The sequence below is a fragment of the Sceloporus undulatus genome, chromosome 1 (assembly GCF_019175285.1).
Source record: "Sceloporus undulatus isolate JIND9_A2432 ecotype Alabama chromosome 1, SceUnd_v1.1, whole genome shotgun sequence".
In the NCBI taxonomy this organism is placed as follows: Eukaryota; Metazoa; Chordata; class Lepidosauria; order Squamata; family Phrynosomatidae; genus Sceloporus; species Sceloporus undulatus.
Window position 1 is genome coordinate 229,951,605 of NC_056522.1, and position 18,231 is coordinate 229,969,835.

Sequence of the window (18,231 nt, forward strand, 5' to 3'; positions counted from 1 at the left end):
AAGATTATTGCCAATGGCTCCGATATTACATTTGCCAGTTCTTTTAATACCCTTGGATGGAGTTCATCTGGTCCCGGAGACTTAAATTCATTTAGTTTAATAAGGTGTTCCTCTACTATCTCTTTACTTATTCTGTGCTGAAATTCCCCTATTCTGTCCTCTGCTCCATTATCCTCAGGTTGAGCACCCTTTGCCTTTTCTGAGAAGACTGAGGCAAAGAAGGTGTTGAGTAATTCTGCCTTTCCTCTGTCTTCTGTTAGCATTTTGCCATCTTCTCCACGGAGTGGCCCTACCGTTTCCTTCTTCTTCCTTTTGCTGCGGACATATCCAAAAAAGTCCTTTTTGTTGTTCTTAACCTCTCTAGCAAGCCTGAGTTCATTCTGCACTTTAGCTTTTCTGACTTTACCCCTACACATGCCTGCTATTTCTTTGAATTCCTTTTTTGTGATTTCCCCCTTTTTCCATTTCTTATAAATGTTCCGTTTCAAACTTAGCTCGGTTGAAAGTTCCTTAGTCATCCATCCTGGTTTCTTGAGACACCTCCCGTTTTTCTTTCTCACTGGAACTGTTTGAAATTGTGCCTTCAGTATCTCACTTTTGAGAAACTCCCATCCGTCCTGAACGCCTTTATCTTTTAGTATTTCTGACCATGGAATCGCCCTCAATACTTCTCTAAGTTTACTGAAATCCGCTCTCCTAAAGTCTAGGATGCGTGTCTGACTCTGCCTGGCTTCTCCTTTCCACTGTATAACAAACTCCAGGAGAACATGGTCACTTCCAACTAATGATCCCACTACTTGCACCCCATTAACCAAGTCATCCTTGTTGGTTAGGATCAGATCTAAAATAGCTGACCCCCTTGTTGCCTCTTCCACCTTTTGGACCATGAAATTGTCTTCTAGGCAAGTGAGGAATTTGCTAGGCCTTGAGGATTTTGCTGAGTTGGACTTCCAGCAAATATCAGGATAGTTGAAGTCGCCCATCACTACTACATCTCTCTTTTCTGACTGTGTGGTCATCTGTTCTAGAAAGATATCATCCAATTCCTCCGACTTGGGGGTCTGTAGTAGACTCCCACCGTAACATCCTTGTTGTTTCCTTCCCCTTTGATTCTTATCCAGATGCTCTCCACCTGGCTTCCATGATTGATGTCCAGGATCTCTTCACTGGTGTAAATATCTCTGACATATAGTGCTATTCCTCCTCCTTTCCTGTTTGGCCTATTTCTCTTAATAAGGTTATACCCCTCTATTTCCACATTCCAATCATGAGACTCATCCCACCAGGTTTCAGTGATGCCTATTATATCATATTTGCTTTGTTGTACTAGGAGTTCGAGTTCATCTTGCTTATTTCCCATGCTCTGTGCATTAGTGTAGAGACATCGCAGACCATGGTTCCCTTTTACTTGCTGCCTGTGCAAGTTTTTTGGCCTCCCACTGTTGGGTCCTTGCACTGTTTGCCTTGTTTCCTCTATGTCAGTTTGACTATTTTCGCCATCCCTTTCGCCTTCCTTAATATTGTCTCCCTTCCCCTCGGAACTCAGTTTAAAGTCCTCCTGATCAAGTTCTTGAGACTGTTGGCAAAAACATTTCTTCCAACTGGCGTGAGATGCAACCCGTCTGTTGCAAGAAGTCCCTCCTCATGGAACCGCAGCCCATGATCAAAGAATCCAAATCCTTCTCGGCGGCACCATCTGCGAAGCCAGTTGTTCACATCCGCGATTTTCCTCTCCCTTCCTGGACCATGCCCTTCAACTGGCAGAAGAGACGAGATGACAACCTGTACATCCATTCCTTTCAGCTTCCTACCAAGCGCCTCGTAATCCCTTTTGATGTTCTGCAGGCTGTGTCTTGCCGTATCATTAGTTCCCACGTGGACCAAAAGGAAGGGGTATTTGTCAGTAGGCTTGACCAGTCTTGTCAGCCTCTCTGTCACATCCCAGATCTTTGCACCTGGAAGACAACACACCTCTCGAGACATCTTGTCAGGCCTACAAATCACTGCTTCTGTACCCCTCAGCAAGGAGTCCCCCACTACGACCACACGCCTCTTCCGAGGCTTAGCAGCGACTGTTCCCTCGGGTGGGACTCTCAGGCTCCCCTGCTCTGTCCCTGAATCTGTCCATGCTGCTCTTCTTCATCCTCCTTGATAAGGGAAAGAGCTTCGAATCAATTCTTTAGCTGCAAGCTCCCTGAACAATTCCTTCTTGGCTTACTTCTCTTTGTGACATTCCTCCAGCTGTCTGCCTCCTCTGTTTGGCAAGTGATCTCTTCCACCGTAGCATCTTCCTCTGCGTGGTACTCATCCAAGATCGTTAGTTCTATTGTGTCCAGGAAATTCTCTTGTTCCCTAATATGCTGAAGTGTAGCTACTCTGGACTCCAGCTGCTGCACTTTCTCTTCCAAGAGTGCTACCAACTTGCACTTGGTGCATGTGAAGTTCTCGACTTCTGTAGGCAAGAAGAGAAACATCCCACAAGAGTTGCAGGTGACTGCAGCAGATCCCTCGTTGTCCATACTGCAAAGTCTTTAGTAATGAATATAACAGTCAATCTACTGGGAATTCTTCTTTAAAGGAATGTACTGGCTGCTATCTTACACTTAAAGGGAAGGTTCTGTTTCAATATCTGATTCTAACCTGATGCCACTTGAGTAGAGTTGTTGAGTTAAAGAAAACTAAAATTCTCCTCTCTCTGGCCGGACTGCTCTGGAAGGCTCTGGAAGTTGGTATATAAAGCTAGTCTGCTAGCTCCGCCCCTTGTGACTCACAGATGTGACTCACAGAAGCTCCGCCCCTTCAGCAATGAGCACACGGTCTCAAGCACACGGTCTCAAAATGGCTGCCAAGCAGCTCCTCTCCTTCTCCTCTCTCTGGCTGGACTGCTCTGGAAGGCTCTGGAAGTTGGTATATAAAGCTAGTCTGCTAGCTCCGCCCCCTTGTGACTCACAGATGTGACTCACAGAAGCTCCGCCCCTTCAGCAATGAGCACACGGTCTCATATACTGCTTCATACCACACTAAGCAGTCTCTAAGCCATTTACAACTGTAAGCTCATTGCCCCAACAAGCTGGGTACTCATTTTAGTGACTTTGGAAGGATGCAAGGCTGAGTTGACCCTGAGCCCCTGGCTGGGACTGAACTCACAACCTTGTGGTTTGTGAGTGAGTGGCTGCAGTACTGGCATTTAAACACTGCACTACCAGGGCACATGGCAGATGGCTGTTCAGTTGCTCCATTTTGAAACTATGCCATTATGGGCTAATTTCAGTTGCTAATCCCAGTTAGAGCAGACCCATTAAACAAGTCAGTCAGTGGTAAAGGAACATTTACAGAAGTTCCATTGATTCAGATGTTGTTATGTTATGTACCTTCAAGCCTACTTTGGCTTATAGCCATTCTATCTTAGAGTTTTCTCGGTAAGATTTATTCAAAAGTTTGCCACTGTCCTCCTCTTAGGCTGAAAGTATATGACTTACCCAAGGTCACCCTTGGTGTGAATCTATATGGCTGTGCTGGGATCCGAATCCTGGTCTCTCAGAGTCCTAGTCCAGCACCCAAATCACTCAGTTTATGTCAATGTGCTTTAGATATCAGATATTGTTCTTATAGATAAATTAAAGTATTATAATATCTGCAGGACAGGACAGGAAATATGGGATCACAGATGGACCTCATTTTAAAAAATAACATCCCAGTCCTACACAGGATTATGTACTCCAAGGTCATTAATTTCAGCCCATATAAAACTGTGTTGTATTTAATTCTATGTATTTGTTTTCCCAATCAGCCATACATATTGTAGGCAGTTCTGTTACTGGCTACTTTACTTGCAATTTCTTCTTTGTTCTCACTGAGAAAATGAGTGGTAAACTGACTGAATTACAGTATATAATATCCATACTAATAAAATACAATTCAAATTATTGAATATATTGTTTCATATATTTTTACTCACCTGAACCACCCCCAACACTTAACACATTTATTTGGGATTTTCCATCACCTATACTAAGAGAAAAAGATATTACATTTGTTAAAACAGTCTGGTGGTAATCAAAACGTTTTTCTTTGCCAAATAAAATGATCCCAGGCTAGACTTATAAAGGCCCTATGCAAAGAGTTGCAAGCTTGAATCTTGGTAGGTTGTATTGGCAAACATGAAAGATGTCTAATGGCACATCTCAGTGGTATTCCTAATTGCACTCATATCCTCATATATATGTAAATCGTTGCCATTCAGAGACTTATCATGTTACAAAAGTAAGCCGCAAAGCAGTGGTAAAGAAGTGACTTTCTTTTTACCTCTCCATATGCCCTCGAAGCACTTCTGTTTTGTTCCCAGGGGAGACAGTCGTAATACTGTGCCTTTTGTCATGCTGGAAAAATCTGCTAGAAAAAAAGGCATGGTTTTAAACCATCTCCCTCTTAAACAGAAGTGCTATGATATCATGTGGAGAGGTAAAAAGAAAGCCACTTCTACCTTGCCTACCTCATCTCAGCCAATTTTATATAGAACTATAGAAAAGGGGTGTGAATCAAGCAGCCCTCCAGACATTGTTGGATTACCAGTCCTAGCACTGGGAGCCAAAGATAATGAAAGCTGGAGGTTGTTGGAATCCAGCAACTGAAGGGCTTCATGATTCTTACCACTAATCAGTTCTGGCAAGGATATTCAGTCCCTAGGTCAACATGCTGCCAATAGGTTTCTTTAGCTTTTCCATGTTGATACATTAAGACAATATAGGAAGGACCTACAAAGGACATAAATAAATGAAAAAATAAGCACTACTTAAACTGTGTACAAAAGAGAAAACCAATGAATTTAATAACTACATTATCAAATGTCTTATAAAACCCAAGCAATAATGAATGACATGATTTCTTGCTGCTGCTTATTTGCACAAAAATATGTGCCAAGCCCCATCATGGCAATACCTTTCTGGAATAATGAGACTGTGTGCTTCTGTGAGGCAAGAAACTATGCTGGCGGTATGGTCTCCTATGTCAGGCAGACTTTTGCTGAGGAGCCAGAACAAATGTACCAAACAACTCCTGGGCAGCAGGAGTAGTGGAGGGTGACACTGGTGAAGGATTTCAGAATGGCACCATAGTTAACACTTGTTAGTACTGCACAGAAGGAGGAATGGTAAACCTTGTTTGAATGTCTTTTACCATGAAAACCCTTTGGTGAAACAATCCAACATGGAGCTGACCCTGTCACCCCTGCTGATAGCCTGTCACTTCACCAGTGCCCCAAAGAGTCAGGTAGTAGCAGTGACAGTGACAGAAACATCATTATTTGTTGTATTTTAATATTATTACTGAAAATATTTTGGAGGTTTAAAATGATCCATGCCAGGTGTACACCACTGATGAGAAGCAAAAGTAAAAGGGAACAGAAATAGTGTTAGAACCTGGAATGCAACTGTACAGTAACTTGTGTGCAGCAACAAAGAGAACTACTACAGTTATCAATTCAGAGGAATAAAAAATAACAACAAAAAAACCCAAGCAACCTCTTCCACAAGTTCTGAGAAATCAAAGAGAAATGTAAACCAAGAGTGATGATGTTATGCAAACAGCAGGGGTGTACATTTCATGACCATGAAGTAATATAAAGGCATTAGAATTCATTCACTGAAGAACTATTTGAAGATTAACCTACAGTTTTAGAAAGTGAAGTGGAAGGTACATTCAGAACACTTGGAAAAAATAAATTCCCTGGAACAGTTGGCTTACCAAAAGTGCTGCTTTCAAACTATGGAGACAGAATCTATTCTATTTCTAATTGAAATCTGTCAACAAAACAATGGAAAACTAAACAATGGCTGACAGATTGAAAATACTCAATATACTTTCCAGTCCTCAAGAAAGGGGATATGAGGGACTACAGTAGCCACAGGATCATTGCATTGATCTCCCATGCAAGCAAAGTCATGTTCAGAATTCTACCCCCCCTCAAAAAAAAAAAAAAAAAAAAGACTTTGACCACATATGGAGTGAGAAATACTAGATGTCCAAGCTGCTTTCAGGAAAGGACGAGACATTAGGGATCATATTGCAAACATATTACATAGTGGAATTCATTCAAGGAATGCACCTTGAGTTCCTTCAATTCCTTGAATTCATTCAAGGAGTGCACCAATGAATTTCAGAAGGAAATAAGCCTGTGTTTTATAGATAATAGCTGGGCCTTTAACTGTGTAGATCTTGAAAAACTTTGGGTCACTCTTAAAGAAATGGATGTCCCACAACATTTGATTGTCCTGATGTGTAACCTATATTCAGGACAAGAGGCACTATCAAGACAAAATATGGAAAAACAGAATGGTTTCCAATTGGCAAGGCTGCATTTTATCACCCTGTCTGTTTCATTTGTAGGCTGAATATATCATAGAGATTACGCAGGATTACACTCAGAACAAGGAGACATGAACTTTGCAGGAAGGAACAGCAACAGAATAGGATATGCAGAGGACACCATACTTCTAGATGAAAATAGGAAAGACTTGGAGTGTTTACTGCAAAAAGTCAAGGAAGAAAATCCAAAGGCAGGTTTACATTTCAATATTAAGAAAACACAAGTCCACACATAAGTTACATAATTTGAAAAAAATGAATATGCTGAAATACTTAAATTTTTCCATTACCTTGGCTCAGTAATTAACAAAAATGGAGCCTGCAGTCAAGAAACCAAAAACCAAAACAAAATAAAACAAAAACCTAGGAATTGGAAGGACAGCTATGAAGGAACTATACAAGATCCAGAAGTGTCAAGATATATAACTGAATACTAAAGTAGGATTGTTCTTGCTATTATATTTCCAGTTTCTATGGATGGTTGTGAAAACTGGGCATGAAGAAAGGTGATAGGAAGGAAATTAGCTCACTTGAAAAGTGCTGCTGAAGAAGAGTTCTATGGATAATGTGGACTGCTAAAAAGACAAATAAATGGGTCCTAGAGCAAATCAGACCTCAGCAATCTCTAGAAACCACAATGACTGAACTGAGAGTGTCATACTTTGGCCATATCATGAGAATATGTGACTCACTTTAAAAGACAATAATGCTTGATAAGGCAGATGAAAGTTGGAAAAAATACCATATTACTGGTGGATAGACTCAACCAAGGAAGCCACAGGAAGACCTGAGCAAGACTGATGATGATAGGGTGACTTGGAAGTCTCTCATTCATATGTCAAAGTCCACTTGACAGCAGTTAATTACAACATTTATTCCACCTGAGCATTATTTCCTTGTGAAGAAACTTTGAGATCTGTCTTCTGCCAAGTAAATCTATTCAAAGAGAAGGGTTTTTATTTTTATTTTTCTGGAACCTGACTGTCTGATCATTCATATTTGCAGTAGCTACTACCACAGAAAGAAAAAAAGGAAAAGAGCTGAAAACAACGGTGTGTTATTCTGCAGACGTTCTTGCGAAATAGCTCTGTTGTCCACATAAACACACACAAACACCTGTCATATTCACAGAGTGAATCAAATGTTGGTCTTTTGGGTGCTTTTACCTGGATATTATGCCTGGCAGCTTCTTCTGAATGAATTCCATCATGCACTGATGTTCTGTTGAATTCTCAAGGAACAGACGAAAAGATTCAACATAGTGGCTGTGATCAGAGAGCAAGCTCCTCATAGTCATGGCTGATTCCAAACCACTAATGAAATAACAAAACTAATGTTATTTGGGCATAATATGGGTATGTTTCATAGGATGACTAAATGTCATAACTGCAAAGGACAACATACCACAAAATGCAGGACATTTAAGAAAAATGAAGGACATAAAATAAAAGCTAAAATACTAATATACTGTATATACTCATGTATAAGTCTAGAAATTTTAGTCAAAAAATTGACCCCAAAAACAGAGGTCGACTTATCCATGGGTCAATGTTAATACTGTTCTTTAACTCTTATTTTAAAAAAGAAACCATGCATTGGTGAAAGGCAAAGTATAATGTATCTTGGATGCACTGACCTTCCTCTATTCTCTCATCTATCCAGCTTTTATGATGAGTACAAACAGTTATGCCTTCTGGAATTTTGCATGTTCTTTGGCATTGCTTTCTTTTGCTTCATCCTTTAGATCCTTTCTTACATGGCCCTATGTTTTACCCTTGACTTCTCCATGGGGCATATCAAAATCCATAATTTTGGCTCCAAAACTTGCCCTCGACTTATACATGAGGCCGACTTATAGTCGAATATATACGGTAAATGTAATTTCATGCTTCTGTCATGCTCAAAATGGAGGACATTTTAAAAATCTTCCTGGACAGAAGGTTGAAATGTAGGACATTCCTAGAAAAGGAGGACATCTGGTCACCCTGGTGTTACAAAACACAGAAAAGGAAATATCATGATATAGCATAGTGCTAGTAGTTCTCTTAGGTCAATGTGAGCTGCTTAGATATATATAACTTCCAAACAATATTATGCAAGTAGACATAATGGGAAAGCACTTGTCAAAATAGCATATCAGTATTTTTATCAGACTTTGCACTGAGATCTTGACTGCAGAAAATGGCTGTGTTCTTTTTTTTTACCAGTCAGCAGAAAGCTTGGAGTACTGTGCCTTTGTAAATATAGGCACTGTTTTAAATTAGAACAATATAAGCAATTCCTATCAGAAATTATTTCAATGGCTAATTTCACTGAACCTTCAAGGTGATATTAAGATGGCTGGGGGTGGGAGTGCATGGTTCTTTTTATTAAGCTAGTATTCTGTTTTACTTTAACTTGATCCTAACCCCTCTTTGGGAACTTGTAAAAAATGGACTCTATTAAATAAAAATTGGGGCAGTCTTCTTCCTAAAGATGTTACTCTTGCTATATATTAAACAATGATTTAGAGAAGCACTTACTCCAAATTTTACTTATACTCATATAGTTATAAAATATTTTTTAACAAATAGCTAGTTACTTCTATAAAAATATTTGACTGTTTGATTAATTCAAGTTAATATGGGAAAATCACTTTGTATCACAACTGCTTCTTCAGCTTTCTTCTGGCCTCTGGTTCTACACTCAGCCCTTGTCTATCTACTCACCACCAACAGTGCGCAGCTCTCTTCATCTCTAAATCTTTCCCACTTTCCTTTCCAATTGTTTTCATCCAGTCCATGGCCCTGACAACCATCAGCTCTCTCCCTTTTACATCCATTATGCTTTTCCATCTAGTATACACTACAATCTGCTTCCAAGCGGTCCTTCTTTTGCTGTGTTTTCTGTTGACAGAATACATGTGTTCATTTAGGCTCTGACTGAGTTTTTCCTACGTTTTTTCTTCCTCCTGGGTTCTTTCTTCACCCAGCCTCTCAGTCATCATCTTCTCTACTTGTCTAACACCTCCAATTGATGTGTAAGAATTTTCCTGAAACAATATTCCCCTTGCCAGCACCGAGGTTAGAATTTCACAGAAAGCAGCACTCAATGTTATTACAGCAGCGTTTATTATTAACTGGAAAGATCCCACCTTTCAATTTCCCTATTTTCATAGGCAAGATTTCCAACAGAATTTAAACAACACCCAAAGACACTGCAATGAATAAGCACAAAATTATTCCCTACTCTGCAACCTCCCAATGTGTGCAGAGGTTTATCGACAACCTGGCTGTCAGCATTCATACAAATGGGTCAAGGGATAATTGGAAATCTGTGGTGATTGCTTAGTTTAGAGGAAGAGAGCGGCTACTAGAATTGACTTTTCACTAGTAATATAACTGACATTTACTTTTTGTAGTCACTGATGGTGTTTAGACTGGATAAATGTATATCTTGAGTTCACATAGTTTATTCTTTCTCCTTGCTAAGTATGGACTTTGTAGTCCACATAGCCAAAGACAAACCAAGTGCCATGTATCTGACATTCCACTGATAAACCTCATTTTTGTGGTCCCTCTTTCCAGATTAACTGATCATGCAGTGAGCTTGAAGGGTCAAAAGGTGTACATGACCTCCTTGAGCTTTACTGTGTGGAGTAGAGGCTACAATAGAGAGGTTTCACATTTTCACCAGCACTTCCAAAACTGTACAGGATGCATTCACGCATTACATAATTTGCTTAAAATGTTGGAATTTCTTTGTAAGATCAAAAATGGAGGATAAACTCCAGTTAAAAACAGTGGAACCAACATCAGAAACAAATGTGATAATGGTAACTGTAAACAGGACTGAAATATTCAGCACAGCTCTCAGGACTGGTACTGCCAGAGTTTACACATTCTTTTGCTCAAACCAACCAACCCCCTTTGTATTGTGGAGAAAACTGGAAAATTCAAACCACTTGGCATTTGAGATGTTTTACGTTCTTTGGTCATTTACATCTGAAAAAAACATTGAGCTCTCCCAATTTCCTGTAATAAAATATTAAAGCTTTGGTACCAGTCCAGTGAATACACTGGAACTTATTCCTGAGTAAATATATGCTGGATTGTGTGTAATAATTGTATTTATAGACCTAACAGTGGCTTTTATTTCTCTGTTTTAGCTACAATGTGCATCAAATATTCTTCCCATGAGAATATAGATGACTTTTTCACTAGCATTCCAATATAACATGGATGGCAGTGTAATGTAAGTCACACATTGCTGATCCAAATATGCGAAGGAGGGGATGGGGGGGGGTTGGGGGGGGGGGGATTGTCTCTACCTTCCAGCCAGCATAATTTGAGAAGGTTTAGTTCAAAAATAAAACTTTTCCAAGCGCTATACTATGGGATTTTGTGCAGTTTAGACCTGCAAATAGATGTGCATAGATGTAAGCCTCTCTGAGTTCAGTGAAGTCTATTCACAACAAATATATAATTGCAGTGCATACTGTTTACTTTGTCTAGGAATTCTTCTAAACAAAAGGGCCAGTTCTGCTTTTAAATCTTTTTGCAATAACATAAATGGAACTGCTCGATTTTGTTCATCACAGAATCAGACCTTCGATTAGCCATGCTCATACACAGCCTTCCTTTGTGGATAAAATCGTATTTGAAAACAGCCTGTTTGGCCTGCAATCCTCTGTATGTTTATCAAGGAGCAAGCGCCATTGAACATAGAGGGACTTACTTCTGTGTAAACATGACCTGGATTGCTCTGTCAGGGAACTTTAAATCAAAATACAAGGGTGGGGAAAAGTTACAGTGTAAGACTATTGATTTCAAATAGCGACAGATGATTTCTATTTTTCCTTCCCAGGACATAATTTGAAAACATTAATACTTACATGTAAATGTCTCTGCTTTGAGGAAGTGCTAGTTTTGATCTGTGGGAGTGTTGTAACAGGGTTCAGGAAATGGATTCGTAGTTAAGCAAAGTACATTTTTACAGGCTAAATCTATCTCCACCCACCAAATCAGTGTCTTGGCAAGCAGTGCACATTCCTGCTCCAGAAAGAAGAGAGAGAAATCCCTGGCAGATGGATCAGCCTTGAATGAATTTAAAAGTCATCAGAGCTATCCCTCTGCCTTCATTTTCACTGGTTTAAATCTGAAATGGCTCTCACTGTATGCAGAGAATCTAGCTGCAGGCATTTTATTTAAAAACAGGAGTACTTACTTTCAAATCATTATATTGTTGTTGTTATTATTTCACTGTGTAAAATATTGTCGTCCATGCTAAAAAAGCGGGGGCAGGAATGCACACATCAGAACACCCAAGCAGTTACAGAAGTACTAAAGAAACTCTTGAGATTAAAGGAGCCTCACAGATCTACATCTGTTAAGACTCCACTACAGCAGTCACACAAACACCCAACAGCATCTTTCGTCCCATGTAGATGCCAAGCTGTTTCTCAATGTAATTTACTTTAGGATCTCCATGGTTACCATGCCACTTGGGCCTAGTCTTTGGTGTTATCATGGGCACCTCTCCAGATCTCCATGAATAGCAATATACTGTTAGCTCCTCGCACTTCTGCTTCTCTGACTGTTGCAAATATTACAATTTCTGATTTCTTTGGGGAACAAACTCATTTCATTATAATTTTTCTTATTAAAGTATTCCTTATAATTGTTTAATCCAGGAGCAAGCAGCCTGTAGCCCTCAGAGTCAAGCTAGATCTCATATAGCATTTGTTTGGTTTTTTAAGTCCCTGAAAGTGAATAGTTTGGTCGTCAGTAGGCATGATCTCTCCCTTACCCATGGCCATGTGGGAAGGAAGAGGAACATAGAGATGAAATGGAAGCATGTGAAGATAAGATGCCAGGCAAAAAGCAAGCAGGCAAGCAGGCAGTGGTCTTACTTACTTTTACCTCTGACTCAATCCACTTCTGGTTTCATCATTATTATATAACTCCTGACAGTTTTTTGTTGTTTTTAAATGCCTTTGAGTCAATCCCCACTCATGGTGACCCAGTTGATAAGGACATCTCCAAGACTCCCTATCCTCCACTGCTCTGCTTAGGTCCTGTAAATTCACACTCGTGACCTCCTTAATAGAGTCCATCCACTTAGTATGTGGTTTTCCTCTCTTTCTGTATCCCATCACCTTTACTGGCATTAAATGAGTCTTGCCTTCTCATGACATGGCCAAAATACTCCAGCCTCAACTTTATCATCTTGACTTCCAGGGAGATTTCAGGCTTGATTTGTTCTAGGACCCATTTGTTTGTATTTCTGGCTGTTCATTTCTGTGTAGAAAAATAGAATTGTTCTGCACAGAATAAGTCTAGAACTGCAAATAGTCTTTGAGAACAGCAGTTTTTGGAAACTTTCTGGTAGCAAAAGAAAAACTGCTAAAATTATGCATTGCTCCTTTCAAGAAGAAAATTAGTGAAGGATGACATCTCTACTCGTTGAAACTTACTTCTGAGTAGACATGCACATTAATAAAGAATGCTTTATTACATCATAAATTATTGTGTAATTTAATGCACATAATTAGAATGGAGAATGAAAACATTTTTGGTCAACTGCTTTAGATGTAAATATCTGAAAATATTGCTGTGTGACAAAGCTACAACTGCAGTCACGCACAACCTTATTGACACACATTTACTGAAGAGATAGGCACAGACGTTTCGACTGTATGTGCATATGACCATATTAATATTTATTTGTAGATGGCATGCTACTTCAGGGCACAAAATATGTGATTGTGTTATCTCTATCTATGGGCTCAAATGTTCTGATGCCCTGGGCCCCAAAGCAGCTTCTTTCCCATATGCGCTGTTCTTTTATGTTACTTATTTATTCTCAAAAATAACTGAGCAACAATAACTTTCACAATATGACTTTAAACAGGCCAAATGTGGCATTTTGGGGGAAATTGTAACTCACATTTCAAGCTCATTTTTATTTCCATGTTTAGGCCAAGCTAGAAGACAGGTATTTTATGTCATACTGGTGCCTGGTAGGATAGCAGTTTGAATAAAAGTGAAATCCCTGACCAGAAAAGAACTCCATCAGTAACAGAACATTTGATCAGAAAAACAGTTCAAATAGAAGCAAGCAGCCTCAGCAAGGTAATATGGAACTGAAATATTTTAGAGTTAAATATAATCTTGAAACACTTCTTCCTTTCTTGGGCTTCATTACATGTGTCAACTATGGATAGAGGCAGGGAACAACAACAGATTAAGATACATCAATAGATGGGCACATAACATCAGATAAAAACACATAACACCAGTTTTAAAATATATAACATAATTTAAACAGCATATAAAACCAATACAGTCATTGCATACATTGAAACATATACTTCAGATGCTTTTTAAAAAGCATGTGGATAGGCCTGCTAGACTATGTATTATGATTCCACTTCAACTACTGTGGCTGCATCTATGAACTCCTGGGATGTGCTGTTTGATGAGTCACTGGGGCGCTACCCAGACCGGCACTTTGCACATTGTGGCATCATCAAAATGGCGCATAGCATTCGCACGTTGTGTCATGCTTGCGATGTCACGAGTGCGCCATTTACGCACTTGGGCGTTGCAAGCGCAATGAAAAAAGAACCCACTTTTTGCGGGTTCTTTTTCCGCCAGTGGAAAGCCATGCGGTATATCAGCTGTGACTTCCCACCAGCAGAAAAGAAGACAGCAGCAGACTGCCCTTTTTGGACGGTCTGTGTCCCGCCAGTTCTCTGGCTGAGAATTCTAAGTATTTCTCCCTAAATTGCAAATCCCAGGATTCCACAAGATGAAACACAACTGTTATTGGAATCATAGTGCTATATACAAACAGAGAAAGGGTCCTTGATAACAACATATCCACCCCATATATATGCACAGTATACAGAGGAAGTGGCCAATTGCATTTTTCAATTTGCATATAATGTTTATATGCTGCCCCATAATTAAAAGATTCATGGTCTGTTTACAACAATATTAATAGTGACAAAAGCGAGTTCCAGTTCCCTTTTTCTATTACTTATCCTACTTGCTATGGTTCACTCATCCTTTTATCTCTGTTTCTAGTTCATTTCTAGTATCACAGCCAAGAAGGAAGAAAAGAACCTGGAAAGAGAGAAATTGTAATGCTTTTAAATGAAAATGGAGTGAATATATGAATTATCTCATCTAGTTTAATTCTTAGTTTAATTTTTTCCCCTTAGAAATTCTGGTATGATATAGCAGATCTAAAGAGTGGACCCTCAGCCATAGAAAACATAAGTCCTAAAATCTTGAACTTTGAAGCACATGCCACTAATAGGAAACACAACTACAAAGCAAGCTGGTTCTCAGTCATAGCCCAAGTTTCAGTCAATTTTGTTTGCAGTAGTCACATTGGTTGGCATCCTCTCAGTGACATCTACAGTGGACCCTTGTTATACGCTGCGGTTTGGTTCCAAGATCCCCCATGTATAACAAAATCTGTGTATGCTCAAATCCCATTAAATATAATGACATAGCAAAATGGTGTCCTTTATAAAAAATGGAAAATCAAGGTTTGATATTTAAAATTTATATCTTTTTTGAACATTTTCAAACCATGTATGCTTGAATCCGTGTATAAAAAAATCAGTGTATAAGAAGGGCCAACTGTACAGTGTGCCCTCACCTTACGCAGGAGATCTGCATCCCCCTGCATAAGGCAAAACCTGTGTGTGCTCAAGTCCCATTCATTTGAATGGGGTGTGCCATGCACCACAGGCACACAACCCATTCACCTTATTCGGGCTTGCCCTCCATGTGACCTCAAGTCCGTGTATTGCGAGCCTGCATAATGCGTAGGCGTGCTGTACATGCATAAGCCATGCTATGCATGTAGGGTGAAGTATTGGCCATGGTGCAACAGATTTAGGCGGGTTACAGACGGGCAGGGGAAGACGTCTTGGAGGTGTATTCTGCTGAATACGGAGCCTCCAGACCGCCCGCCCCGGGGGCGTGGCTCAGGTGTATGGGGCTTCCAGGGGGGGGGGGGCAGTGAAGACGCCTCACCTGGGGCCGTTTCTGACCCGTAGCTTTCATACCGCCGCCTCGGAGGACGCCGCAAAGAGAGAGGCAGCTTCCGCACAGGCGGCCAAAACTGTGGCTTTTTTTTCTTTTGCCGGATGAGAAGTGCGCAGCTGCGGCAGTCCAGCACCAGCCGGCAATTTCCCTTTTGCCGGCTGCGCAATGCGCATGTGCGCATTTAAAGCACCCAGGCCCCTTTAAACTTTTTTCCCTGCCCTACCCAAGAACAAAGGTGGCCTCCTGCCAGCTGGTGATCAGCTGATGTTGGCATCCTTGCCCGCTTGTGCATTGCGAGTGCCACCACTGGCATCATGGATGCCTCCTCTCCTTTGTTCCCTGTGCTCTTACTGAAGCTGCAATCCACAGCCACAGGTGTCGCCGGTGCCACCGCCGTCTCCTTCGCCTCCTCTGCCCCCTCCGCCTCCATTGCCGCTGCAATGGAGGTCCCATCATCCACCACCATAACAACTGTAGACTTGGATGACAGCAGCAGTGATGATGATGATGACACAGAACAGCGAACGGCAGTGGCTGCCATAGCGGTTCATCAGGCTGCTGTTGGCGGTGCCATGGCCCTGGCCCGAGTGGCGCGCCTCTGCCGATGCTGGAAGGTCCCTGCATCGCAAGACTTGTGGGACAACTTTGTCTCAACCATATGGTCTGATGAGCAATGGAGGCATTTCTTCCGAATGCCCCGTGCCCTCTTCTACAGGCTTGTGGGCATCCTGCATCCAGAACTGGAGAAGTCAGACACAGTGATGAGGAAAGCCATCCCGGTGGAGAAGAGAGTGGCCATTGGTGTCTTTTCACTGGCACACAAGTCCAGCTATATTGTGACGGCAGCGCTGTTTGGGACTGGCGTTGCCACCGTGGGGGAGATCGTGGTGGAGTTTGCCCTGGCCATGGAGAAGCTGCTGCTGTCAAGGACCGTGTACCTTGGGAATGCACGTGAGGTAGGGACAACCAGACCACCTTCCCTTTAATCTTTGGCAGCTCTGTGATATTCTGTGTCAAATGTCACCCCCTCACTGTACATTTGCTGTTCTTGCTGTGGTGCAGTTGCGCATGTGTAAAAGAGTTGTCATGTCAATTCCTCTGTTTCTCTCCCTTTCTTTCCCCCACAGATTATGGATGCCTTTGGTCGGCGCGGCTTCCCACAAGTTGTTGGCCTCATGGACAGGTGCCACTGCCTGATCATACAACCCTTGGGGCTGAGGAATGCCTATGTCAGCAGAAAGGGCTCCTATTCTGTCATCCTGCAAGGGACATGTGACCACACAGGAAGATTTGTGGACGTGGAGCTCGGATGGCATGGGTCAGCGCACGATGCCAGGGTGGCACGGAATGCTCTCATCTACGAGGCCATGGAGGCTGGCATCTATGTGCAAGGGAACCCCAGCATCAACATCAGAGGCCAGCAGATCGGGCCCCTGATACTGGCTGACTGTGCCTACCCCATTCGGAAGTGGCTCATGACACCCTTCAAGACCCCCCACACTCCCAAAGAGAAGCTCTTCAACAAGAAGTTGAATCGCGTGAGGGGGGCTGTGGAGAGATCGTTTGGCAGATTGAAGGCGAGATGGCGCTGTCTCACTGCCCCACTCCTGGTGGCAGAGGAGAACGTGGTGCCCATCCTGGCATCTTGTGTCATTCTGCACAACATCTGTGAGACCAAGGGCAGGGTCCTGGATGAGGGGATGCGATATAGGCGCCGTTTTGTGCTGCCCACCTTGGGAGCAATCACAGAGGATGAAGAGAATGCCAAGAAGCAAGCAGGGGAGGCTGTGAGGGATGCCCTGGCAGATTTTTTTCTGACCAGGAGAATCTGAAGGATGGCTCCTGTGCCATCATCTGTGATGTCAGAGTGCATTGTCCTGTAATAGCATAAGCACATGAATAAATGTATCCCATTATCCACAGTTTGAGTCTGCCTATCATTCCTGATCTGAGCTGTGGGCATGTTTTGTCACGTGCCTGAGGGGGACACACACAAACACACACACACATAAAAGGTCTCCTGGCGCCTGTTTTCCTGGGGCAAAAAGATACATCAGCTCCAACTGCCAATTGCCCCTTTGACAATGTATCAATCCCTCTCAAATTCAAGCTTTCCTAATGGCCCATTTGAATGTATCAATAGGGCACCCAGAGGGCATCTATTGGGGGAAAGATTCAAACTGCTCCTCTGAAAGCTATCATTGGCCTAGGACCACCTTGGCCTAACGGCCCTGAGCCGCAGGTGCCCATATATACCCGTGCGCAACTGTGCAAGACCCCAGGACGGCGATCAACATGGCAGCACCACGCAGGAGGGTCCCGGTCCGCATCGCTTATTGGACAGACGAGGAGGTCGGGATCCTCCTGGGCTCCCTGATGCCACAGGCAGCTGCGAGAAGGGTGATGGCCAGCACCAACAAGCCCAACCGGGGGCATTTTCTCCAGGCATCGCGTGCCCTCTGAGACCAAGGGTTTCAAAGAACGCTGCACCAATGTAGAGTTAAGTTTAAAACTCTCAAGGCAGCATTCTTTGAAACCCTTGAAGATTTCGGAGAGGAGCCCCCGGTTGACAGGCAGCCACCATTCTTCTCGCGGCTGAAGGACCTGTGGGTCAGGGGAGATAGGCCCAGACCGGAAGATCGCCGTCCTCCAGGTAAGTCAGAGCTCTTGCCATGCCCTGTCCTACCCTCCTTGACCCTTCCCTTGCCCTCCTCTCCTTCCTGCATGGTGCCAATGCCATCCCTCCTCTTCCCTTCTGCAGGCGTGCGGCCGAGGTGGAGGCGGAGGGAGGGAGGGCACCGTGCCAGGTCGCCCTCTCCACCAT

The 18,231-nt window shown here is 42.3% G+C and overlaps 1 protein-coding gene across 5 annotated transcripts in view; it reads right to left on the minus strand.

The window, feature by feature from the left end:
- The window catches only part of LOC121917764 (histamine N-methyltransferase-like), a 37,692-nt gene extending 26,370 nt beyond the window's left edge, over positions 1-11,322 (minus strand). Inside the window, exons 1-5 of one of the 5 annotated variants that reach the window (XM_042443894.1) lie at positions 11,237-11,285; positions 9,072-9,248; positions 7,530-7,676; positions 4,306-4,389; positions 3,959-4,011 (exon numbers count right to left, since the gene is read on the minus strand). In XM_042443894.1, coding sequence (XP_042299828.1) covers positions 3,959-4,011; positions 4,306-4,389; positions 7,530-7,676; positions 9,072-9,184 — 397 coding nt within the window. In that variant the 5' untranslated portion in view covers positions 9,185-9,248; positions 11,237-11,285. Of the gene's footprint in view, positions 1-3,958; positions 4,012-4,305; positions 4,393-7,529; positions 7,677-7,999; positions 8,037-9,071; positions 9,249-11,236 lie in introns of those variants that run through there. The other 4 variants (XM_042443888.1, XM_042443908.1, XM_042443901.1 and 1 more) reach the window with 4 other exon arrangements.
- Positions 11,323-18,231: the final 6,909 nt, after the last annotated feature.